Source organism: Tamandua tetradactyla, chromosome 19, assembly GCF_023851605.1.
Source record: "Tamandua tetradactyla isolate mTamTet1 chromosome 19, mTamTet1.pri, whole genome shotgun sequence".
Lineage (NCBI taxonomy): Eukaryota > Metazoa > Chordata > Mammalia > Pilosa > Myrmecophagidae > Tamandua > Tamandua tetradactyla.
Window position 1 is genome coordinate 27,155,900 of NC_135345.1, and position 22,262 is coordinate 27,178,161.

The 22,262-nt window shown below is 35.8% G+C and overlaps 1 protein-coding gene and 1 long non-coding RNA gene across 7 annotated transcripts in view; one reads left to right on the top strand and one right to left on the bottom strand.

The window, feature by feature from the left end:
* The window catches only part of LOC143663113 (uncharacterized), a 51,463-nt gene extending 29,408 nt beyond the window's left edge, over positions 1-22,055 (bottom strand). Inside the window, exons 1-2 of one of the 3 annotated variants that reach the window (XR_013165808.1) lie at positions 21,578-22,055; positions 2,328-2,406 (exon numbers count right to left, since the gene is read on the bottom strand). This is a non-coding gene — a long non-coding RNA (uncharacterized LOC143663113). Of the gene's footprint in view, positions 1-2,327; positions 2,407-20,168; positions 20,843-21,577 lie in introns of those variants that run through there. The other 2 variants (XR_013165809.1, XR_013165810.1) reach the window with 2 other exon arrangements.
* The window catches only part of TBC1D19 (TBC1 domain family member 19), a 207,030-nt gene that overhangs the window by 157,283 nt on the left and 27,485 nt on the right, over positions 1-22,262 (top strand). For all 4 annotated transcript variants that reach the window (XM_077136549.1, XM_077136550.1, XM_077136551.1 and 1 more), the window contains 2 exons: positions 875-959; positions 2,775-2,819. In XM_077136549.1, coding sequence (XP_076992664.1) covers positions 875-959; positions 2,775-2,819 — 130 coding nt within the window. The remainder of the gene's footprint in view (positions 1-874; positions 960-2,774; positions 2,820-22,262) is intronic.

Sequence of the window (22,262 nt, forward strand, 5' to 3'; positions counted from 1 at the left end):
GATTGATCCAATTTTGAAAGGAGTTCTACTGTGGTAAAATACTATCAAGCAGCATTGCATGTTTCAAAGAAATCTTTAATGAAAGGAAGAGTCGATCAATGTGGCAAATTCACTGTTTTCTTATTTTAAGAAATTGCCACAGCCACCCCAACCTTCAGCAACCACTACCCTGATCAGCCAGCAGCCATCAACATCGAGGCAAGACCCTCCACCAGCAAAAATATTTTGACTTACTAAAGGCTCAGATGATGGTTAGCATTTTTTAGCAATAAAGTATTTTTAATAAGGGTTTTTTAGGCATAATGCTATTGTACTCTTAATAGACTATAGTGTGAACATAACTTTTATATGTACTGGGAAATTTACAAACTTATGTGATTCACTTTATTGTGGCTTTGCTTTATGTTACTTACCCAGCAGTGTCTCTGAGGTATGCCTGTATTCCCAAATTCCTTTTCTAGTTACATCTCTTGTTATCTCCAGTTTCCTGCACTTCCCAAATTGCTCTATGCCACTGCAGTTACCTACAGTCTGCCCTATGCATTTTTCATCTCTTCAGTTCCTCCCAGATATTTCCTTTTTTGAGAAAGAAAAGGATCAACTGGTAGTTACTAACTTGCATTTTCTGCTGTGTTCAAGTGTGGGTGACAAACAATGACATATCTTTGATGAAGTTCCATCCACACTTGGGTAACCCACTGGAACATTACTCTAGTTATACTAACGGTATGTGATAGAGGGTACTCTTCCTATAGCAAGGCAGAGTACTGAACTTAAAGTTCCACCTCAACACCTCCCAAGCAGGAAATAGCAATGAATTATCTGGTTTTAAAAGGTTCATAATTTTTTTATTTTTTTCCAATGTTATATCTAGGTATTACTTTGTTTTTCCCGAGATACATCTGTATTGGGTCACTTTGCATACAACAGCGCTTCACCACCGAAATCATACATAAGAGGTAAAATTTTAGAACTATAAAGTAAATATTAAGACTTACGTAATCTTACCAAGAATTTATTTTATAGCGTATATTGGTATTGCCTATTTTTTATCATAAGGTACTTACATTTCTATCAACTGATTATAACCATCCTTTCATTCCCACTTAAATCAGCGCCCATGCAACTCATCAAAAATCATGGAGAAGTGGTTCTCCATGCAGCATTTAAAGTGTCCTTGTCTTCTCTGTTTGTTTTGTCCTCTATTGATGTTTCTGTCTTATCTGTTGACTTTTATTGTCCCTTCTATATATGAGTTTATTACAAAGATTTGCTTTTTTCTCACCTTCTATATTTCATCTCTTAAAATTTTCTTCCACACTTAAAACTTTTGATATCATTTATATGCTATTAGTTCTCTAATGTCTGTGTTAGTGCTTCGTTCTCTGTCTGCAAGTTATTGCTATTTCAGTATCCTTCCACTACTTAAAAACTGAAATAATTTCAGCTGAAAGACCCTTCTAACTTCGTTTTATTAAGTGGTGAACACCTAGTGCTGAAAGTTCATAACCTTATTGTGTGTGGTCATTCTGCTGTTTCCATAGAGAAGGAAATTTCTCCAGTATCTTCTAAGTTCTGTCTACTTAACTGTTCCAACCCCCGTCATAAGATAGGCCCTCATTACTTTATGCTAGGGTTGGGGTCCCCCAAACTGGGGACTCTCAGTTAAATTGCTTCTAAATTGAACCTAAAGAAGCCTTTTGTTTCCTTGTTCTTTTGTTTAATGTCATCTCCTGCTAAAAAATTGGTTGGATAATTTAATTATCTAATGGGCTCACCTCTAAACTCACCCAGGCTTTTAAACCCTCCGTTAGTTGGCTGTGCCTCAACCTAGCTAAGTTTGTTTCCCTGATTATTCCACAATACCCTGTATTCATTCTAGCCTCCCTGTATTCACTATATATGGAAGGCTTCCTTCTCTTCTACCCTAAAATTAAGGTTCCTAAATCTCACCAAGTCTATCAGTGCATCATCAGTTTCCCTCCTCTTTAAATCTGTAAAACTCTTAAAGCCCATTCCAGAAAATTCATCATGATCTAATGATCATATTTTAGTTGGAATTACATGGCTAAGGGACCAGACCTTGTATTTATTTGTATTTATTTGTTTATTAGAGAACTGAGAACCCAACAAGTACTTTTATCGTGTATGTTAGTATGTATATATGTATCTATATCTGTTTTTCATTATGCTATTCTCTCCTTGCTCATATTAGCAGTCCTTAGTCTCCACACTAACCTAAAACTGCTCATATTTCTTATTCTTCATCTCCTCCCTATTACCACCCCAATAAAAACAAAAAAAATAATAATAATTTAAAATCTTACCTTAAAACTCAGTGCAGAAATGCATATGACTTTTCAGTAGGCTCAAAGGTATTAGAAAAACCATCAAGATAAATGCTACCTGAAAGATATTCAGTTGAAGATGGGAAAAAATCAGAAATCAAAAGTTTTTAGGTGAAACTCCTTTAAACCTTTGATTATGGTGAACATATTTTAATTTTCTGAGAAAAGTTCTGATTTCAAATATTTAGCCCCATTTCATACCATATGGAATTGTTTCAGGATTCAGAAAATATGGCCATCATACAATTAAAGACATTAAAGTTTTAACTTTTCAGCACTTCCCATAAAACATGTAACATAGTGAAGCACTGCAAAGCTTAAAATTCCATTAATTATTGGTATATTCACAAAAATAAATTCATTTTTAAAGATTTGTTTATTCTGTTTAGTCTTATTAAAACTCTCAATGCTTTTTTTCTCTTATAGGAAAACTGGGACTAGAAGAATATGCAGTTTTTTATCCACCAAATGGTAAGAATAGTGTTATTGCTTCCCCTAGTGGGAAACTGGAAAATTACAACTCGTGTAATAAAAACATGATTTTCTTATTCTCTGTCTTTAAATGGATGGTAATTTGTTATCTAAAATAAAGCTTCGATGGAATACATATTTTAATGAATATTTCCACTTGTCTGAGTGGTTTGTGCTACACCGTGCACACCCTCTCTGGTTCTCCTTGGAACAAATAGTAACTGAGAGAAAGCTAAGCCAACTTAGTAAGTCCAGTGCACTTAGTTTTCCTCTGAAGGACTCTAACTAGTCCATCCAGGACCCACCTTTTGACTTTATTGGAGCAGTGCTCTGATCAATTGAGTGAATTCCCTTGCATTGCACTTTATTGTTTTCATAATTTGACCAGTGCAGTATTTATGTAATAAAAAGTTTATGAAGCAATATATCACCAAAATGACCCATTTTGACTGTAAAATGTGATCAAATGTGTAATTAACTCATTAGATATTAAATATTCATTTGAGGGTATTAGGTAGTTTTTAAAATAAGCTTCTTGGGAAAGCAATGTTTAGCAGTCCTTATTATGGTAATATTAAGTTGCATCCTGAAGAAGTTCTTTTACTCCAGCAGAGTTAACAACATGGGCTTTGTAATCCAGCAGACCTGGGTTCTGATCCCAGTTCTGCCAGCTCACCCTATGACCTTTGGTAAGTTACGTGACTTCTATGAACTTCAGATTCTTCATCTGTACCATGTGGACAATAAACTAAATGAGATACAGGTTATAAAACAGCACAGTGCCTAACATGTATTAAGTGCTCCCAAAATTGTAGCTATTAGGAGCATTTTTGACTACATTGTCAACTGCTCCATCTGAAACTCATACTAAGCTTTCATAGCATTCTTCTCTCCTTATACCTTCAGTGTTGTGTCCGAGTTTCTTACAAAGGCCATCTTTCTTTAAGTACTGATGTTCCCTGATGTCCCACCCTATCCTTATTCTGCTGCTCTTTTCTTTTAACGTGTTTTCTTACAGACTTCAGTCTACTTTCATGGCTCTATCTATTTGATAACTCTGAAATTTATGTCACTCTGGAATTGCCTCAAACTCAACATGTCCCTTCCTGAACTCATTAATTTATCTCCCCATGCCCACTCCCCCAAAAGAAAAAAAAGAAAAAACAGACTAAACTGTAAAAAACCCAAATGTCTGCTATTCCTTTCTTAGTTAATTACTGTCATCTGCCCAGCAATTCAAGCCTGAAATCATATCAGACTTCTCTTAATCTTTGAACACCGCTCATCAGAACCTTCCAATTTTATCTTCCAAGTATATCTGGGACTCCTCTCTTCCTCCCTATAAATGTTGACCTTGCCCTCATTGGGCCCTATCTCTATCTTATTAATTCTAACAGCCACCTAACTGGACTCTCTTCCTTTAGTCTTTTCTAGCTTTTATCTATCTTTCACACTGCTGTCTGAGTTATATATCTAAAATTAAAAGTTAGAAATTGCCACTTTTCTCTTTAAATTTTTCTTAATGTTTCCTCATCTCTTACCAAGTAACAGCTTCTTGGCATGATATGCAAGGCCATCTTTTGAGATGGCCCTTATTCATTCTACTTCCTAGCTTCATTTCTCATGTTGCTTTTTTTTCTTCTTTTTGCATGGGTAGGCACTGGGAATCAAACCAGGGTCTCCAACATGGCAGGTGAGAACTCTGCCTGCTGAGCCACCGTGGCCCACCTTTTTTTTTTTCTATTCCTGCAATATCAGACTGTTTATTCTTCACACAGACACCTACATATTCTACAAAAACACTGTGCTGCCTCTTACCTCATTATCTTTACTGTTCCTGTGCTTGGAATAGCCCATCCAACCGTTCTTCCTCTGGCTTCGTCAATTCTTGGTTGAGGGATTGTCTGAATCCCCAGGTTAGGCTAAGGTTCCTGTAGTACCCTCCATAACTGCTTCATGTTACTTAGTATATCATCTTGACATCTTTGTTTATGCTTTATTTTCCTCTCTAGGTCATAAGCTCCTTGAGGTTCAGAACCATACCATTTATTTTGTTCCTCCAGTATCTAGCACATAGCAGGATCTTATTAAGTATTTCTTTGAACTAAATTAGAAACTTGTTGATTTTAGCATGGATGTATAATGTTTGTTATTCCTATCTCTGAGAAACTTAATTTTCTGATAGCTGTTTTTTTTTTCCACAATCACACAGTCATGTTACAAAAACCATATCGTTATACAATCATCTTCAAGAAACATGGCTACTATAACACAGCTTTACAGTTTCAGGCACTTCCCACTATCCTAATACTCTATAAACTAAAAAGGAGTTATCTGTGCAATGCATAAAAATAACCTCTAGGATAACCTCTCGATTCTGTTTGAAATCTCTCAGCCACTGACACTTTATTTTGTCTAATTTCTCTCTTCCCCCTTTTGGTTGAGAAGGTTTTCTCAATCCCTTGATGCCGAGTCCCAGCTTATTCTAGGATTTCTGTCCCATATTGCCAGGGAGGTTTACACCCCTGGGAGTTATGTCCCATGTATAGAGGGGAGGGCAGTGAGTTTACTCGCCATGTTGGCTGAGAGAGAAATAGGCCACATCTGAGCAACAGAAAAGGTTTTCTGAGGGTGACTCTTAGGCCTAATTTTAAGTAGAGTTAGTCTCTCCTTTGCAGGGATAAGTTTCATATGAACAAACCCCAAGATTGATGGCTCAGCCTATTGATATATTTGCCCCCACTGCTTGCAAGAATATCAGGAATTCCCCAAATGGGGAAGTTGAATTTTCCCCCTTTCTTACCATTCCCCCAAGGGGACTTTGCAAATACTTTTTTATTCGCTGTTCAAATCTGAGAGCTTTTTAATATTTGTCTAAGAATTGTGAAATAAGAAAATAGAAAATACCTCTGAATGCGAAAAGTGATGATAAATGGCTCAAGTTCATTTACTCTGTTCATGGGAAAGTTTCCAACTTAGTTTAGAACATATTAGTTATAAACATATGTCTAAAAAACTTAGTTTACTGGTTTTTATGCCTCCTGCAAAATAGAAGTGTAGAAAGAGACTGATATAGAGTGAAAAAATGACTGACAACAGTGAGAAGTAAAAATCAAAGACCTCACAAAGGGAAATAGGAAAACTATAAAATAACATGTAAGAGCACTCCAGCAAATCAGCCTGGGACCATTTTATATAAAAGCCAGTAACCCTATAAATATGTCACTGGTATTTTTAAACCTTTGTAATGAATGCAAGACACCAAGAAAGAAACAATATTGCCATAATAATATTAATAACAGTAACAGTAATTATAGCAGCAGCAGCTAATATTTTGCAACCAGTACTGTGAGCCAGGCAGTATACTAATTATATTACATGTATTAACTCATTCAATCCTTATGAAAACCTTATGAGGCAAGTACCAGTATTATTCCTGTAACTTATTCAGTTTGTTGAGTGGAACACCAACAAAGGAACACCAGGCTTTGAACCCAACTGTCTGGCTTCAGAAGGTATATTCTTAAACAGTAAGTCCTACTGCCTCATAAAATGTTTCTGAGTTCATTATAGTTCTTTAGATGAAAGGAAAGTAAGTAAAATACTGAAAAAGTTAAAGTTGTATGTAATAGATTTTAGAAAGATTTTCATCCAGAATAAAAAATAGTTTGGATGCATAATGGAGTAAACCTTCAGCTGTTCATAAACTTAATTATTCAGAATCACTTCTCACATGATTGTTTTAGAACCTTACCAGAATTACTCTTCTTCTCCGGACAAAAAGTCTGAAGTTGTAGAACAAGAAGAAACAAAGACCAGTCAGTCTGCTGTCCTCTATATTCTTTATCCAAAACAATACTAAGAAACATGTTTATATTACCCACCCTGTTTTCAGCCTCTTCCAAAAGTATGATTACTTTGAAATCTTAAGGACATTCCCACCTTCACCACCAGCAAAACTGGCCTGGCTTCCTTGGTCTAAGAGAGGTTTGCCTAAGCTCATTGACCCACTCCTTTCCCTAACCAGATATGTGCTTACAAGGGGCAGAGATTTTGTCACCTCACCACCTCTTCCCTTGGATGGTGATGAGAGGCCATAGAGGCATCAAGCATTACTCTCTCCCCTCATTTGAGACAGTGTCAGTGTATCAATAGACTTTCTCTGGTAGGTTCGTTAAATAGCTAGCAAGCAATATTTCTGAAACAAGGGAGACTTCTTGCAAAAATTTTATAAGCCTTTCCTGTTTTGTTTTTTCCCTTGTTCAACATGTATGAATTATCATTATATATTCATTTAATAAGTATTTAGTCCGACTCTGATTCAGATTCTGTTCTCAGTGGGAGATCCACCGTAAACAACAGAGATAAAATACCTGCTGCCAGGGAGCTTAGATTTTAGAGAAGGATACATACAATAAACAAGTAAATAAATGATTAATGAAAAGAATTTCGAGTGATAAGGTGAACAATAAAAGGGGACATGGCTAGTTTAGATAAGCTGGTCTGGAAAAGCATCCCTGAAGAGATAGTATATGAATAGAGACCAGAATATGCAGAATGAGTCCTGCAAAGAAGTGAGAGAAAACAATCCCAGAGGGAATTCATAGCATGTTTCCTAAGAAAAGAACAAGCTTGGTGTTTTGAGGACTATGAAGGTGGCCAATATGGCTAGCATTAGTAAGCAAAGCAGAAACTCGTATAAGATGAGATAAGAGAGATAGACAAGCATCCGTGTTGTAACACATATGTACCAGTATTACTTTCCTTTTTAAAACTGAATACTATTTCATTGCATGAGTATATGACATTTGGTTTATCCATTCATCAATGGTGGGTATTTGGGTTGTTTCCACCTTTTAGATACTGTGAATAATGCTGCTCTGAACATTCATATGTAAGTTTTTGTTTGAATAATTGTCTTCAATTCTTCCTGAGTTGATTTTGGTAGTTTGTATGCTTCTAGAAATTAGTCTGTTTCATCCAAAGTTGTCTAAGTTGGTAGCATACAATTGCTCATAGTATTCTCATAGTTTTATTTCTGTAAGGTCTGTATAATAAACTCATTCTCATTTCTGATTTTAGTAATTTGAATCTTCTCTTTTTTTCTTAGTCTAGCTAAAATTTTATCAATTTAGTTAAACTTATCGAAAAACCAGGTTTTGGTTTCATTGATTCTCTTTTTTTTTTTTTTTTTCTATTTTCTATTTCATTAGTCTCCCCGTTAAACCTTATTTCCTTTTTCTTGCTAGCTTTGGATTTAGTTTTCTCCTTTTTTTTTTCCTAACTGTTTAAGGAATAAAATTAGGTTATTGATTTGAGATTTTTTCCCCCTTTTTAAAAGTAAATATTTATAGCTGTAGATGTCCCCCTGAGCAGTGCTTTCTCTGAACTGCGTAAGTTTTTTTTGTTTTATTTTGTTTTTTTTTTTTTTTTTAAAGGAAAGACTGAGAGAAGGAAGGAAGGATAGAAGGAAGGAAGGAAGGAAGAAAGGGAAACATTTTTAAACATTTTCTTGTTTTATTGTATTCTGTTTCTCCGTTTTTGTTACATGGGCTGGGGCCGGGAATCGAACCGAGGTCCTCCGGCATAGCAGGCAAGCACTTTGCCCGCTGAGCCACCGCGGCCCGCCCTTGTTTTTGTTTTTTGTTTTTTTTTTTGCATGGACAGGCACCGGGAATCAAACCCGGGTCTCCGGCATGACAGGTGAGAACTCTGCCTGCTGAGCTACCATGGCCCACCCTCCATAAGTTTTTATATGTTGTATTTTCATTTTCATTCATCTCAAAGTATTTTCTAATTTTCCTTTAATTACTTCATTGACTTCTTGGTAGTTAAGAAGTGTATTGTTTTATTTCCACGTTTTTTTGTGAACTTCCAAAATTTCTTTCCATTTTGGACTTCCATTTTAATTTCATTGTGATCAAATGGCATGCGTTGTATGATTTCACTCCTTTAAAATTTATTGAAACTATGGTGGAATAGTTCCAAGGGCCCTTGAGAAGAATGTATATTCTGCTATTGTTGAAGTGTTCTATATATGTGTGTTAATTCTAGTTGGTTTATAGTGTTGTTCAAGTTCTCATTACCTACTTATCTTCTGTTGAGTTGTTCTGTTCATTATTGAAAGTATGTTGAAGTCTCCAACTATTATTGCAGAATTTTCTGTATTTCTCCCTCAGTTCTGTCCATTTTTGCTTCATATATTTTGAGGTTCAGTCATTAGGTGCACATGTTTATAATTGTTATATCTTCTTGATGGATTACCACTTTTATTAGCATATGTTCTAGTTTGCTAGCTGCTGGAATGCAATATACCAGAAACAGAATGGCTTTTACAAAGAGGGATTTAATAAGTTGCTAGTTTACTGTTCTAAGGCCAAGAAAATGTCCCAATTAAAACAAGTCTATAGAAATGTCCAAAAAAGGTATCCATCCAGGGAATAATACCTTGGTTCAAGAAGGCCAATGAAATTCAGGGTTTCTCTCTCAAGTGAGAAGGTACATGGTGAACACAGTCGGGTCAGGGTTTCTCTCAGCTGGAAGGGCACATGGTGAACACAGCATCATCTGCTAGCTTTCTCTCCTGGCTTCTGGTTTCATGAAGCTCCCTAGGAGGCGTTTTCCTTCTTCATCTCCAAAGATCACTGGCTGGTGGACTCTCTGCTTCGTGGTGCTGCAGCATTCTCTGCTCTCTCCAAATCTCTCATTCTCCAAAATGTTTCCTCTTTTATAGGACTTCAGAAACTAATCAAGACTTACCCAAATGGGTGGAGGCACATCTCCCCTAACCCAGTTTAACAACCACTCTTGATTGGGATACATCTCCAGGAAGATGATCTAATTACAGATTCAAACATACAGTATTGAATAGGGATTATTCTGCCATTACAAAATGGGATTTTGATTAAAACATGCCTTTGCTAGAATCTATACATCCTTTCAAACCAGCACAGCATATAATATCCTTATTTGTCTCATAGCAATTTTTTATTTAAATTCTATTTTGTGTGATATAAGTATAGCTACCTCTGCTCTTTTTTGATTGCTATTTACAAGGAATATCTTTATCCATCCTTTTACTTTCAACCTATTTATGTCTTTGGCTCTAAAGGGAGTCTTCTGTAGACAGCATATACTTGGTTCATGTTTTTTTATCCATTATGCCAGTTTCTGCTTTTTAATTGAAGAGTTAAATCCATTTACATTTAAAATATTTACTGATAAGAAAGGATTTCTGTCATTTTGTTATGCGTTTTTTAAGAATCATATTTTTTTCTTCCTCAATTTTTCCATTAGTGCTTTCCTTTATATTTAATTGATTTTTTTTATTCCCTTCTAATTTTCTTTTTCATATATTTTTATTTTCTTAATGGTCACCTTGGAGATTACACTTAGCATCTTAAATATGTAACAATCTAGTTTGAATTAATGCCAACTTAGCTTTAATAGTATATGAAGTCTGTTTCTATTCAACTCCACTACCCCCTTATGTTATTATTGCCACAGTTTATATCTTTATATATTGGGTGCTCATAGGAGTTATTGTTTTATGCATTTGTCTTTTAAATCACATAGGAGAAAAGAAGAGGAAAAGAGGCATTACAAACCACATATGCAACAATATATGTTTTTATATTTATCTATATAGTTACTTTTATTGATGTTTTTTATTTCTTCATATGGCTTTGAGTCTAGTAATCAGCCTTAGAGACTCCATTAATAAGCATTTCTTATTGGGCAGGTCAACTAGCAGTGAACTCCATCTGCTTTTGTTTATATGAGAATGCCTTAATTTTGCTTTCATTAAATTTTTTTTATTAGAGCAGCTTTAGGTTTATAGAAAAGTCATGGGGAAAGTATAAATTTCCTATATACCTCTACATACACACATGGTTTTCCCTATTACAAACATTTTGCAATAGCGTGGTACATTTGTTAGAATTGATGAAATAATACTATTATATTAATAATAGTCTATGGTTTATAATAGTTCACTTTGTATTGTCTACTTCTGTGAGGTTTTTAATTTATTTTTATTTTGATAGCATACATACAAGACAATTTATCAACCACTGTCAATTCAGTGATGTTAAATACAACGTTGTGCTTCCATTGCCACCATCCATTACCAGAATGTTTGCATCAATCCAAATAGAAACTGTACCAATTAAGCATCAACTCCCCATTCTCTGCCCCACCCTTGCCCCGTAACCTGTATTCTAATCTCTGATTCTATGTATTTGCATATTTTAATTGTTTCATATAAATGAGATCCTATAATAATTGTACTTCTGTGTCTGCCTTATTTCACTCAAATGATGTCTTCACCAGTTCATCCATGTTGTAGCATCTATTAGTACTTTGTTCTTTTTATAACTGAATGCTATTCTATTGTGTATGTCTATTTTTCCTTCATTTTTGAAGGATAGTTTTGCCACATATAGAATTCTTGGTAAACAGTTTTTCTTTTTCAGCACTTTAAATATGTCATTCCAGTGGATATCCCCTATCATTCTAGACCCCATGATACCTGATGAGAAATCAACTCTTAATCTTATTGAGGATCCCTTTTGATGTGATGAGTCACTTCTGTCTTACCATTTTCGAGATTATCTTTGTTTTATACATTTTGATTATAATATGTCTTGGTGTGGATCTCCTTGAGTTTATCTTACTTAGAGTTTGTTGTGTGTCTTGGATATATAGATTCATGTCTTTCATGAAATTTGGCTAGTTTGGGGCCATTATTTCTTGAATATTCTTTCTTCCTCTTTCTTTTTCTCCTCTTCTTCTAAGACTCCTATATGCATATGTTGGTATGCTTGATGATGTCCCACAGATTCTCTTAGCTTCTTTTCAGTTTCACTCATTTTTCTTTCTTTTCTTCAAACTAGATAATCTCAATTGACACCTTCAAGTTTGCTGATTCTTCTCCCTGCTGAAATCTGCTGTTTAATTTTTTGTGAATTTTTTATCATTGTAATTTTGGGCTCCAGAATTTCTCTCTTTATTGATATGCTCTATTTTGATGAGACATCATTCTTCAGATTTCCTCTAGATCTTTGCTAATGTTTTCCTTTACTTCTTTAAGCATATTTAAGGTAGTTGACTTAAAGGTTTACTTAGTAAATACAATCTCTGAGCTTCCTCAGGAATGGTTTAAATTCTTTTCTTTTTTTTTTTTCTCCTATAAATGAATCATACTTTCTCATCTCTTTGCATTACTATTCATTTTTGTTGGAAACTGGAAATTTTGAATATTATAATGTGATAACTCTGGATTTTATATTCTCTTCTCTCTCTCTCCCCCCAGAAGTTATTGTTGCTGTTTTTTGTGGGTTGTAGTTGTTTGTTTAGTGACTTTTCTAAACTAAATTTTAAAGTACTATTCTTTGTCCTTTTTTTGTCACTGAAGTCTCTGGCCCATTTCCTGGTCATCTTGATATTTGACAGAGATTTCCTCATACCCATAGAATCAAACAATAACAACAACAAAAATTCTCCTGGTCTTTGCAGATTGGCTGTGTGGTAAGACATTCCTTTATTGCTTAGCCAGATTGTTTATATCTCTGCTTACACCTTCAGTTCCTCCTTGCACAGAGTCTAAGGTTCATTGAAATATTAAAGCTTAGAGTCTTCTCTCTTCTCAGGTCTTTTCTGAGCATGCATCCAGCCATGGGCATGTGTGTGGCTTTCTAGACTTCCTGGTATACACTGGAGCTTTTCAAAGCCCTTATCCCCTCATGTGGCTCCTTCCCCAGCCTCTTCCTTCCCAAGAATGTTGTCTATCTACTGCTTCCCTTGTCTGTGATCACTTGCCTCAGGTGGCTGTGGCTAGTGTATTTGCCTTTAAATGCTTTGGACAAATGCATCCCAGAAGGCTGCTTCCTGAGAAGGCTCTAAGATCAATAAAACAAAGATAAGCCCTTGAGTTGATGTCTAAGGGTAGACAGGTCCAAACACAACCACAGTTTTTGATAACATGGTCCACATTGTTCCCTTTGGCATCAACAAGCTGCACCAGGAACGCAGACCACCATCTTCAAAGCTGTCACCAAACTGAGGGGTGGGGGATGGTAGGCAGGTACATTAAGGTTCTACAACCCTTTCTTTGTCAAGCATTTTCCTAGTTATTGTAAGGTTTTTATTAGATTCCAGAGTTCTAAAATGGTTGAATGCAAAATTGTTGCTTTAGTGGAAGGATGGAGTTTTAGATTCCTTTTTTGGTGACATCTCTCCTCCAGTTCCTTTTTAAAAGATCATTCTCACTACCATATGGTATAAAAGCATCACTAGAATGTAATCTCCATGAGAAGAAGAGCTTTAATTGTTTTTATTACAACATAAGGCCTAGAATCATCATGGTATAAAGTTACTACTTGGTAAATATTATTAAATGAGTAAGTGAATGAATATAGAATTATATAGAGGAGCAAGAATAGAAATAAGGAGATCTATATGAAGAATACACATAGATCTGACTGAGACTTAATTAAAAATCATAGACAACATCACAATTTGCTAATACCACCAGACAGGAAAAAATCATTGAACATCAGGGGGATTTCAGGATTCTACAGCAGGAGTTCTCAACCAGGGGCAATTTTACCCTCAGGAAACTTTTGTCAATGTCTAAAGACAGTTTTGGTTGTCATATCTGAAGAGGGGCACTGCAGGTATCTTGTGAGTAGAGGTCAAGGGTGCTGCTAAACAGCCTAGAGTGCACAAGACAGCTCCTCACAACAAAGAACAAGTAAGGCTCTTGGCTGAAATAATGAAAATATGACATCTTAAATCTCCTTTCCAATGTCAAATTGATAAATAGCAATGTACTTTGTCATCTATGTTAAATAAATTAGCATGTCATAATCAAAAGTCCTTTAAAGTATAACTTTAGGCATAAATTAAAATGTTATAATTAAAAATTCATTTAAAATCTGGTTTTTAGACTACTGTTTAAATATGGTTTTGTACTGCTGTTTTGGAAAATTTTAACTATTGAAATAAAGTAACAAAGTCACATTCTGAAGTTCTGATTCAGAAAGATAACAGAAACAGCTAGAAAACAATTTAGTTTAGCCACTGTCCTAATCCCTACTCTTATGGACCTATAGGCTACATCTGGAGTGAAATTGAAGTGACTCAGATGTAAAAATTGATGGTACAACTATAAATACTAAGTATTAATAGAGACAGTGAAGAAGTGAAAGGAAAATATTTAGTAAATGCAAAGCATATTAATATTTGGAGTACTTTCTGAGTCATATTTACTATTTATATCTCACCTAGTTCAAGATTTATTTTTGTTGACAATGTTTACCATTCTGAGCTTTGTCAAAGGACCATTAGGTCATTACATTATAAAGTTAGTCACATTAAATGGAATAGATGATTAATATTTTAGATTCTTTCAGATAGGTAAGGAAATGCTAGTATCTTAAAATAGTCACTCAGAGCAGACATGTAGAACTGTGAGGCCAGATAAGAGATAGTATCCTAAGCATTCCTGTTGGAAATACAGTCTTGGATGGTGGCCAGGTAAATGAAACTCGACTCTTGAAAGACTGAAGTGAGGTGAGGCAAAGGAAAAGATTTTGAAAAATTGCTCAATAGCATAACAACCTCTGAGGTCAAAGTAATGTTCTGGGTGGTGTGTGCCCTAGAGTGTTAATGGATTCTTCAACTGCTTCTTATGTCTCCTCCTTTTGTTTGGAAGAATAGACTTTGTTCTTTAACAAAGTAGACTGTGTACCTCTTTTGGATTCTTAAACCCTAAGTAATTTTAACTTGGATGAAGTGTACCCTTATCTAATACTAACAAAGAAAGAGTTTCTTAGGTTTAAGCTGATACTTAAATATAGTGTTCTCCCTTCTGAGACATAAAATAGCTTTGGGTTATTGAACATCTAATATATACTAAACACCATACTGATGAGTTTAAATACCTTAACTTGTTTGGGCCCCACTACAACCCAATAAATATGTTAATCTTATTTATTTCCATTTTCAGAAATCAAAATAGGAACTCAGAAAGGACTGGTGACTTACTTGGAGCCACGTAAAATTCAAATTCATTTCCCTAAGACTTCATGGACCATTTAGTCTTTCAGTATTGAGAGCCTGCTATACTACACATTAATTACTTAATCATAAATGATCTTTTGCTTTAACATTGTATTTATAACCTTGATTGTATTTATAAATGCTTTTTTGAGTGTCTCACTCGTAGAAGATAGAGTTGAGAACTGAAGATAAAACACAATATGCAATGTGGCCCTTGCCTCAAATAGCTTTTTACCTGGCTGTTTATAGAGCAGCTATCTATTTCAGAACTTGGGGGAAATGTGGTAAAAGTGTGATTAACCAAACTTCATTTTCCTATGTAGGATTTTCCTTAATAAATAGTTGTGGAAGATGAAAATAACAGCAATGAGGTCTTAATTTCTCACTACCTTAACCTGTCAAAAGTGGCTTAGCAGAGGAAAGTAACAGTTTTTTGTTTTTGTTTTTTGCAATAAGAATACAGGGATTATGTATAATAGCAATCTGCTTTGAGATTTACTATAGATATAATATAAACCATATTTCTGATTTGTAAGGCATCAAAATATGCCTTCTATTTATTAAATTAGTTTTCTCTTTATTAATTTTTCTTGCACATGTCAACATGTTTACTGTATACAAGCAAGACAATACAGAAAAGCTTTTATATTATTTGTTAAAAGTCTATAATCAGTAAAGGAAATAAAATGAAGCGACAGGGATCAGCCACAATGGCTCAGTGGCAGAGTTCTTGCCTGCCACGCCAGAGACTGGGGTTTGATTCCCAGTGCCTGCCCATGTGAAAAATAAATAAATAAATAATTTTTTTTAAAAATGAAGCAACAGAGGGGGAAGGAAGAATAAGATGGGTATTCCCCAGGGTAAAGAATGATATCATCCATATTTTAAAACTTCAACTTCTGTGTCAGACCAAAGGGGAGAGATGTTTAGTTGGTACAAAAATTATATTTTGGGTAGCGCATTACCTGATTTAACTTGTGTAGTCAGTTTAGTTCAACACTGTAAGTACATGGAATCTTGAAGAGTGCATGAGATCTTGCTGGTTTGTCCAGATTAGTGTTATGTCCTGATATATCCCAGAGCAATTTGGGCAGTGAATAAAAAAGTATTTGCAAAGTCCCCATAGGACATGGGGAGGAAGGAGGAAATATTCAGCTTCCCCATTTGGAGAAATCAGTAGGCTGAGCCCCCAATCTTGGGATTTGCCCCTATGAAACTTAGGGGCAAACTAAGTTTCCTTAGTTTGAAACTATCCTGCAAAGGATAGGCTAAGTCTACTTAAAATTAGGGCCAAGAGTCACCCCCAGAGAACCTCCTTTGTTGCTTAAATGTGGCCTCTCTCTCTAAGCCATCTTGGCAGGTGAGCTCCCTGCCCTTCCTCCTATGTGGGATTTGACTCCCAGGGGTGTAAATCTCCCTGGCAACATGGGACAGAACTCCCAGGATGAGCCAGGCCCTGGCATCATGGGATTGAGAAGGACTTCTTAACCAAAAGAGGGAAGAAAGAAATGAGACAAAATTTAATGGGTGAGAGATTTCACACAGAATTGAGAGGCTATCCTGGAGGTTATTCTTATGCATTATATAGATATCCCTTTTTGGTTTTTGGTATATTGAAGTGGCTGAAGGGAAGTACCTGAAACTATTGAGCTATGTTTCAGTAGCCTAGATTCTTGAAGACGATTGTATAATGATACAGCTTTTACAATGTGATTGTGTGATTGTGAAAACCTGTGTCTGATACGCCTATTATTCAAGGTATGGACAGATGAATAAAAAATATGGATAAAAACTAAATGAATAATAGGAGGAGAAGGGGTAAAATAAATTGGGTACATGGAAATACTAGTTGTCAGTGAGAGGGAGGGGCAAGGGGTATGGGGATGTATGAGTTTTTTCTTTTTATTTATTTTTCTGGAGTGATGCAGATATTCTAAAATGATCAGAGTGATGACTGTGCAACTATGTGATGATATTGTCAGCCATCGATTGTACACCATGTAGGGACTGTATGTGTCTGAAGGTTTGTCAATGAAAATATTTTAAAAATAACAATTGAAGCTTAATAGAGCTGGAATATGAAGAGTAAATGACTGGGGACCAGAGATGTGGACCTTTAAAAGCCAGGAATAGGAATATGAAGGTCTATAAAAATTGCAAAGTAATCATAAAGGCTAAAGTGAAAAAATAAAAATGATTTAAGAAGGATAGCTACTCAAACACCCAGGACTCAAAGGCATATCATCTGAACAGCCAGATAAAAGCATGAATGAAAACCATAGGTTAGATTGGATGATTAATATACAAAGCTCTTCTTTCTATAACCACTTCTGTGATCTGTAATATAGACAATTTGTTTCAATGATATGTTAAATTAGGAACATTATTTCAATATTTCTTAATATCCAGGAGTATATTTTTCCTCCTTATTTATTCACTAATATGAATCAACATACTCATAATAATTTTTTGCCTATATATGACTTGTAACTAAATTGAAAGCCTAATGGCAGGGATCATATTATACATCTCCATGAATCTGTTTATGTACAAGCACTCAATACATTTTAGCAATTTCCTTTTTTTTTTTTTTTTTTTTTTTTTTTTTTTAAAGGAAAGACAGAGAGAAGGAAGGAAGGATAGAAGGAAGGAAGGAAGGAAGAAAGGGAAACATTTTTAAACATTTTCTTGTTTTTATTGTATTCTGTTTCTCCGTTTTTGTTACATGGGGTGGGGCCGGGAATCGAACCGAGGTCCTCCGGCATAGCAGGCAAGCACTTTGCCCGCTGAGCCACCGCGGCCCGCCCAGCAATTTCCTTTTTAATAACACTTTATAGTGTGAAAGTTTTAAAACTTTCCTACATTTTATATAATTTTGTATTGCATTAATAATGTGAATTAAGTACCATAAACCATAGTCATAGTATCACCTATCTCATGTTTTTCATGAGGATAACAGAAAATATATGTAAATGTCATGGCAGAATACATAGTACATAAATAGTCAATAAATATAGATAATAATTATAATAATGGTGATGGTGATGAGAATGATTCTGTGAACCAATAAAATCCTTTATCTCTTTAAAAAAAAAAAAAGATGGTTATTCCCAGGAAGAAAGAGAGATTCAGTCAACTATATAGAGACCTTGATATCAATCAAAGTGGGGGTTCTCTGCCTGATAGGCCTAACAGCCAATCTGTGACATCAGGGCTTCAAAGGGAAAGTTTTTTGCAAAGCGCAAAGCATGGAAAATAGAAGGCCTGTGAGCCTTAAATCTATCTCCCCGAACTGAACTAACCCTGAGAGTTTTATAGTATTCAAAGACAGGCAAATTTAGGATAATGAGAATAGAAGCTCAAAGATGATGAAGTTAGAGATCATCTAATTATTGAGCATGTGCAGAATGATTGCCTAGTCGCAGAATGTATATAAGAAAATGATGCCTTAGCATGATAACAGGCATGATTTTTATTGTTATTATTATGAGGTTTAAGTCATCTACTATGCATGTCAGGCAGGCCAATTTTGGTTAGAACTAGCTTTGTCTAGAAAGATAGCTTAGGAATTGGTGTGGGGTAATTCTGGGCTGACACAAGTTCCTTCATTAATTAACATTAAGGACCTGTTAACATGATCACAATACTTCAAAATTGTAAAGGAGGATGAGGGGGTGCAAGCAGGGCCAATTGCAAGTTATCATGAAGTTTTATAGTCACAAGGTAAAAATTATATGGTTGTACAATAAAACATCTGTATCAAAGATTAAGGCATCTCGGTTACAGTTCAGTAGTTTTTCAGCTACTCTGTAATATGCCACAGATTAAAAAGACATCTATATAATGATTCAGTAGCTATAATAATGTGTTAATTCTTAACTCTCAGTACAACTTGATGGAGAAAGGTGAGCTTTGAGCCCTCCAGTACTCAAAGAAGGTTCCTTAATGCATGGAGAATTTTAGTGTTCTGAGTACTCCATGGAACTGTTGCTGATAGCTATAGTATTAGTAAGGATATTGACTTTCAATATGAATCCAATCTGGTTTTAAATTTTTTTCAGTTGATAGAAATCAGAAGACCTTTATGTTGGTAAAGAATCTTATCATTGGAAGATCTTCATATGTCTAGTTTTCTTCAAATCGCACAAATTTTCCTCCATTTACTCTTAACTTTATTACATACAAAATTCTAAAGTTACATGGTACTTTAATCAGTGCCTTTACTTGAATGACAGGTAACTGAAGCTCAGGAGATTCAGAAACTTTCCTAAGGTTAGCCAGCTGGTTTGCAGTAAGCCTACATTGGAATCCTGATATCCTGACTAGGGACTAATACTTCTCTTGCTGCTTCTCTATTCATTATTTATTCATCTATCTATTCATTCATTTAGCAAATATTTATTCAGCAGGCAGTCATGGCACCATGAGATATATACTAAGATGAATAAAATACATTTCCTGTCTTCTAAAATAACCTGTCAGACAGCTAATTGTAACACAGAATATGGTGAAGTCACTATGATAGGAACATGAACAAAGCACCATGGAAATGCAAAAGAATGATCAGTTATTTAATTATGACTAAGAGATTAGGAATATTTCTCTGAAATTGTAGCTGACTGTGGAAAGGTTTTGATCAGCTGAGCAAAAAATAAAAAAGCATTTCAGGATGCAGAATTATCAAGTTAAAAGCTACTAAAGTAGAAAAGTGCAGAGTGAGTTCTGGGAATGATAAATAATCCAGTGTGGCTGTACCACAAGTAGTTTGGAGTCAGGATGATGTAAGAAAGGAGGCAGATATCCGAGGTTTGTGGAATATAAGTATGAATGTTTAAGGCCAGATCTAAGGTTTTGAATTTAGCTTAGCAGACACTTGGTCTATATTACAAGGTTAGAAGTGAGTTCCGTAAATAGAGGGACAATGTTACATCCATTCTTGTATCTCCCAGAGATGATAGAGGAAACTATCAAATACTGGTTGATTGAATGAATAGGGGCTCAGTAAATATTTTGTGGATGAACGAATGTTTACTGGAAACTCTTCAGTGGATATAGAGTCCTTTTTCTTAGTCTCATCAATATTTTTGGAAGATAGCCTGAGCCATTATAAAAGTTGGTTGGAGGGCCAAGAGGTTGGCAGAGGAGTACCATTTAACAGGCTCTTCCAGGATTATACGTAAGAGTTCATCAGAGCTTGAATTGAGAAAAGAGATAAAAGATTGAGAAATGGAAAGGGTAGATTCTCTAGGACTTCATATATTCATCCCATAAATATTTAATGAATACCTACTAAATTCTGGGTATTGTGCTGGTTATTGGGATAATGGTGACCATGAAGTAGTCTCTGTACTCGAGAGGTTTATTCTACTGGGAGAGAGAAACAAAAAAAATGACTATAATACAGTATGATAAGAGAAGGAAAATAACATTGAATAAGTACCACATCAAGTATTGCTAATCACGTTACATACATTATCTTATTTAATTCTGCCAACCTTATTAGTATTGTCCACATTTTATATACAAAAGCAGGTCTGCCCTGAACTTTGCAGGGCTCCAAAGCAAGAGCACAAGTGGAGGACACCTACCATAAATCTGAATATTTAAGAGTTGTAAATCAAACTAATAAACAGTCTTGGTTTGCCAGGTTGCTAAGACAAATACCACACAATGGATTGACTTAACCAACAAGAATTTATTGGCTCACAGCTTCAGAGGCCAGAAATCCCAATCAAGGTGTTAAAAGGCCATGCTTTCTCCCAGGGTCATTAGCCTTCTGTTACTGGCTTGCCTCAGTCCTTGGAGTTTCTAGGCTTATCTCTACTTCCCATCACATGGCAAAATCCTCTCCTTTTCACTTCTGTGACTTCTGTATCCTCTTTACAAGGCCTCCAGAAATTCAAGTCAAGATCCACCTTCATTCAGTTGTGCCACACCTTAACTAAAATGAACATTTCCAAGAATTCCTATTTACAATAGGTTTACAACCTACAGGAAAATGGATTAAGATTAAGAACATGTTTTTCTTGGGTACGTAACTCAATCTACCATAGTACACCCTCTGGACACCAGGAAAACATGTTCTTCGCACATTCAAAATACATTCACCTATCACAAAAAGCCTGAAGTTATTTCAATAACAATTCCAAGTACAAAGTCTCATCAGAGTGGGGTGTGGGTGTGGTCTCCCCTGGGGCAGAATTCCTCCCCAATGGTGGGCCTGTGAAACCCGAAAAAGAAGTTAACTGCTTCCAAAATGCAATAGTAGGGTAGGCATAAGATAGACATTCCCATTCTAAAAGGAAGCGATTGGAAGGAAAATGGGGTCACAGATCCCAAGAAAGTCTGAAGTCTGGCAAGGAAAGCTCCATTAGATCTCAAAGTCTGAGAATCATCTGTGGATCAATGCTTTGTCTTCTCTGTCTGCTGAGCAGCAGCCCCACCTTTTCCAAGTAGTGGGGCAGCAGCAATTCTCTCTAAATCCTGGGTTATAGTCCCTACCATCTCCAAGTATCAGAATAGTGGCCAACTTCTCTGCAAATACTAGGGCATAGGCTTCACCCTCTCCAGGCCCAGGGATGGCAGTGGACACAGAGCATAGGACCCACCCCCTCAAAGCACTGGAGTGGCAGTGACACTTTTTCTGAACATCAAGGTAGAAGACATGTCCTTTCCAAGAGCAGGGGTGGACCCACCCTTTCCACAGGTATGGGTGAGTCCTCTCTTGGCCCTAGAAGATCTCTTTGGTTCAGACCTCTGATATCACACTTCTTCCCTTGAAGTCGTTCTCCCTTCAATTTGTCCCTTCCCTGTCCCTTTCAGTCTAGGCTGGCAGCACTTCTGTTCTTACAGAATTCACAAAATCCTTTTAGTTTTGCGTGTATGTAGTTCAAGAAAATTGTTGCTATCAGACAAAAAAGATTTTCCATAGATCCTTCCTAGACAAATACATTTCCAGTCCTGTCTTCCTTTGTGATGGCTGACTACATAAAAGTTCAGCCACACCCCCTTTAGCAAAGGGTTATTCAGTTAAACTCTACTGCAAAACCTTGTTCTCTGAGAGGTCCCTGATGGAGCTGCTTCTGGCTCAGTCTCAAAACATGCTACCTGATTAGAGTGAGAATTTCCAAATTATCAATTGCTAGTTCCTTGGTGCTAAGAGTTCATGTTCAGTTGATTCCTTTCCACTCTAGTTTCACTATAAACAGTACAGAGAAACCATGTCACACCTTCCACTCTTAACTTGGAAATCTCCTCATCTAAATATCCAAGTTCATTGCTTGCAGATTCTACCTTCCATCTGACATCGAAACAATTTCACCAAGTTCTATCACTACAACAAGGATCACCTTTCTTCTAGTTTCTGGTCACATTCATCAT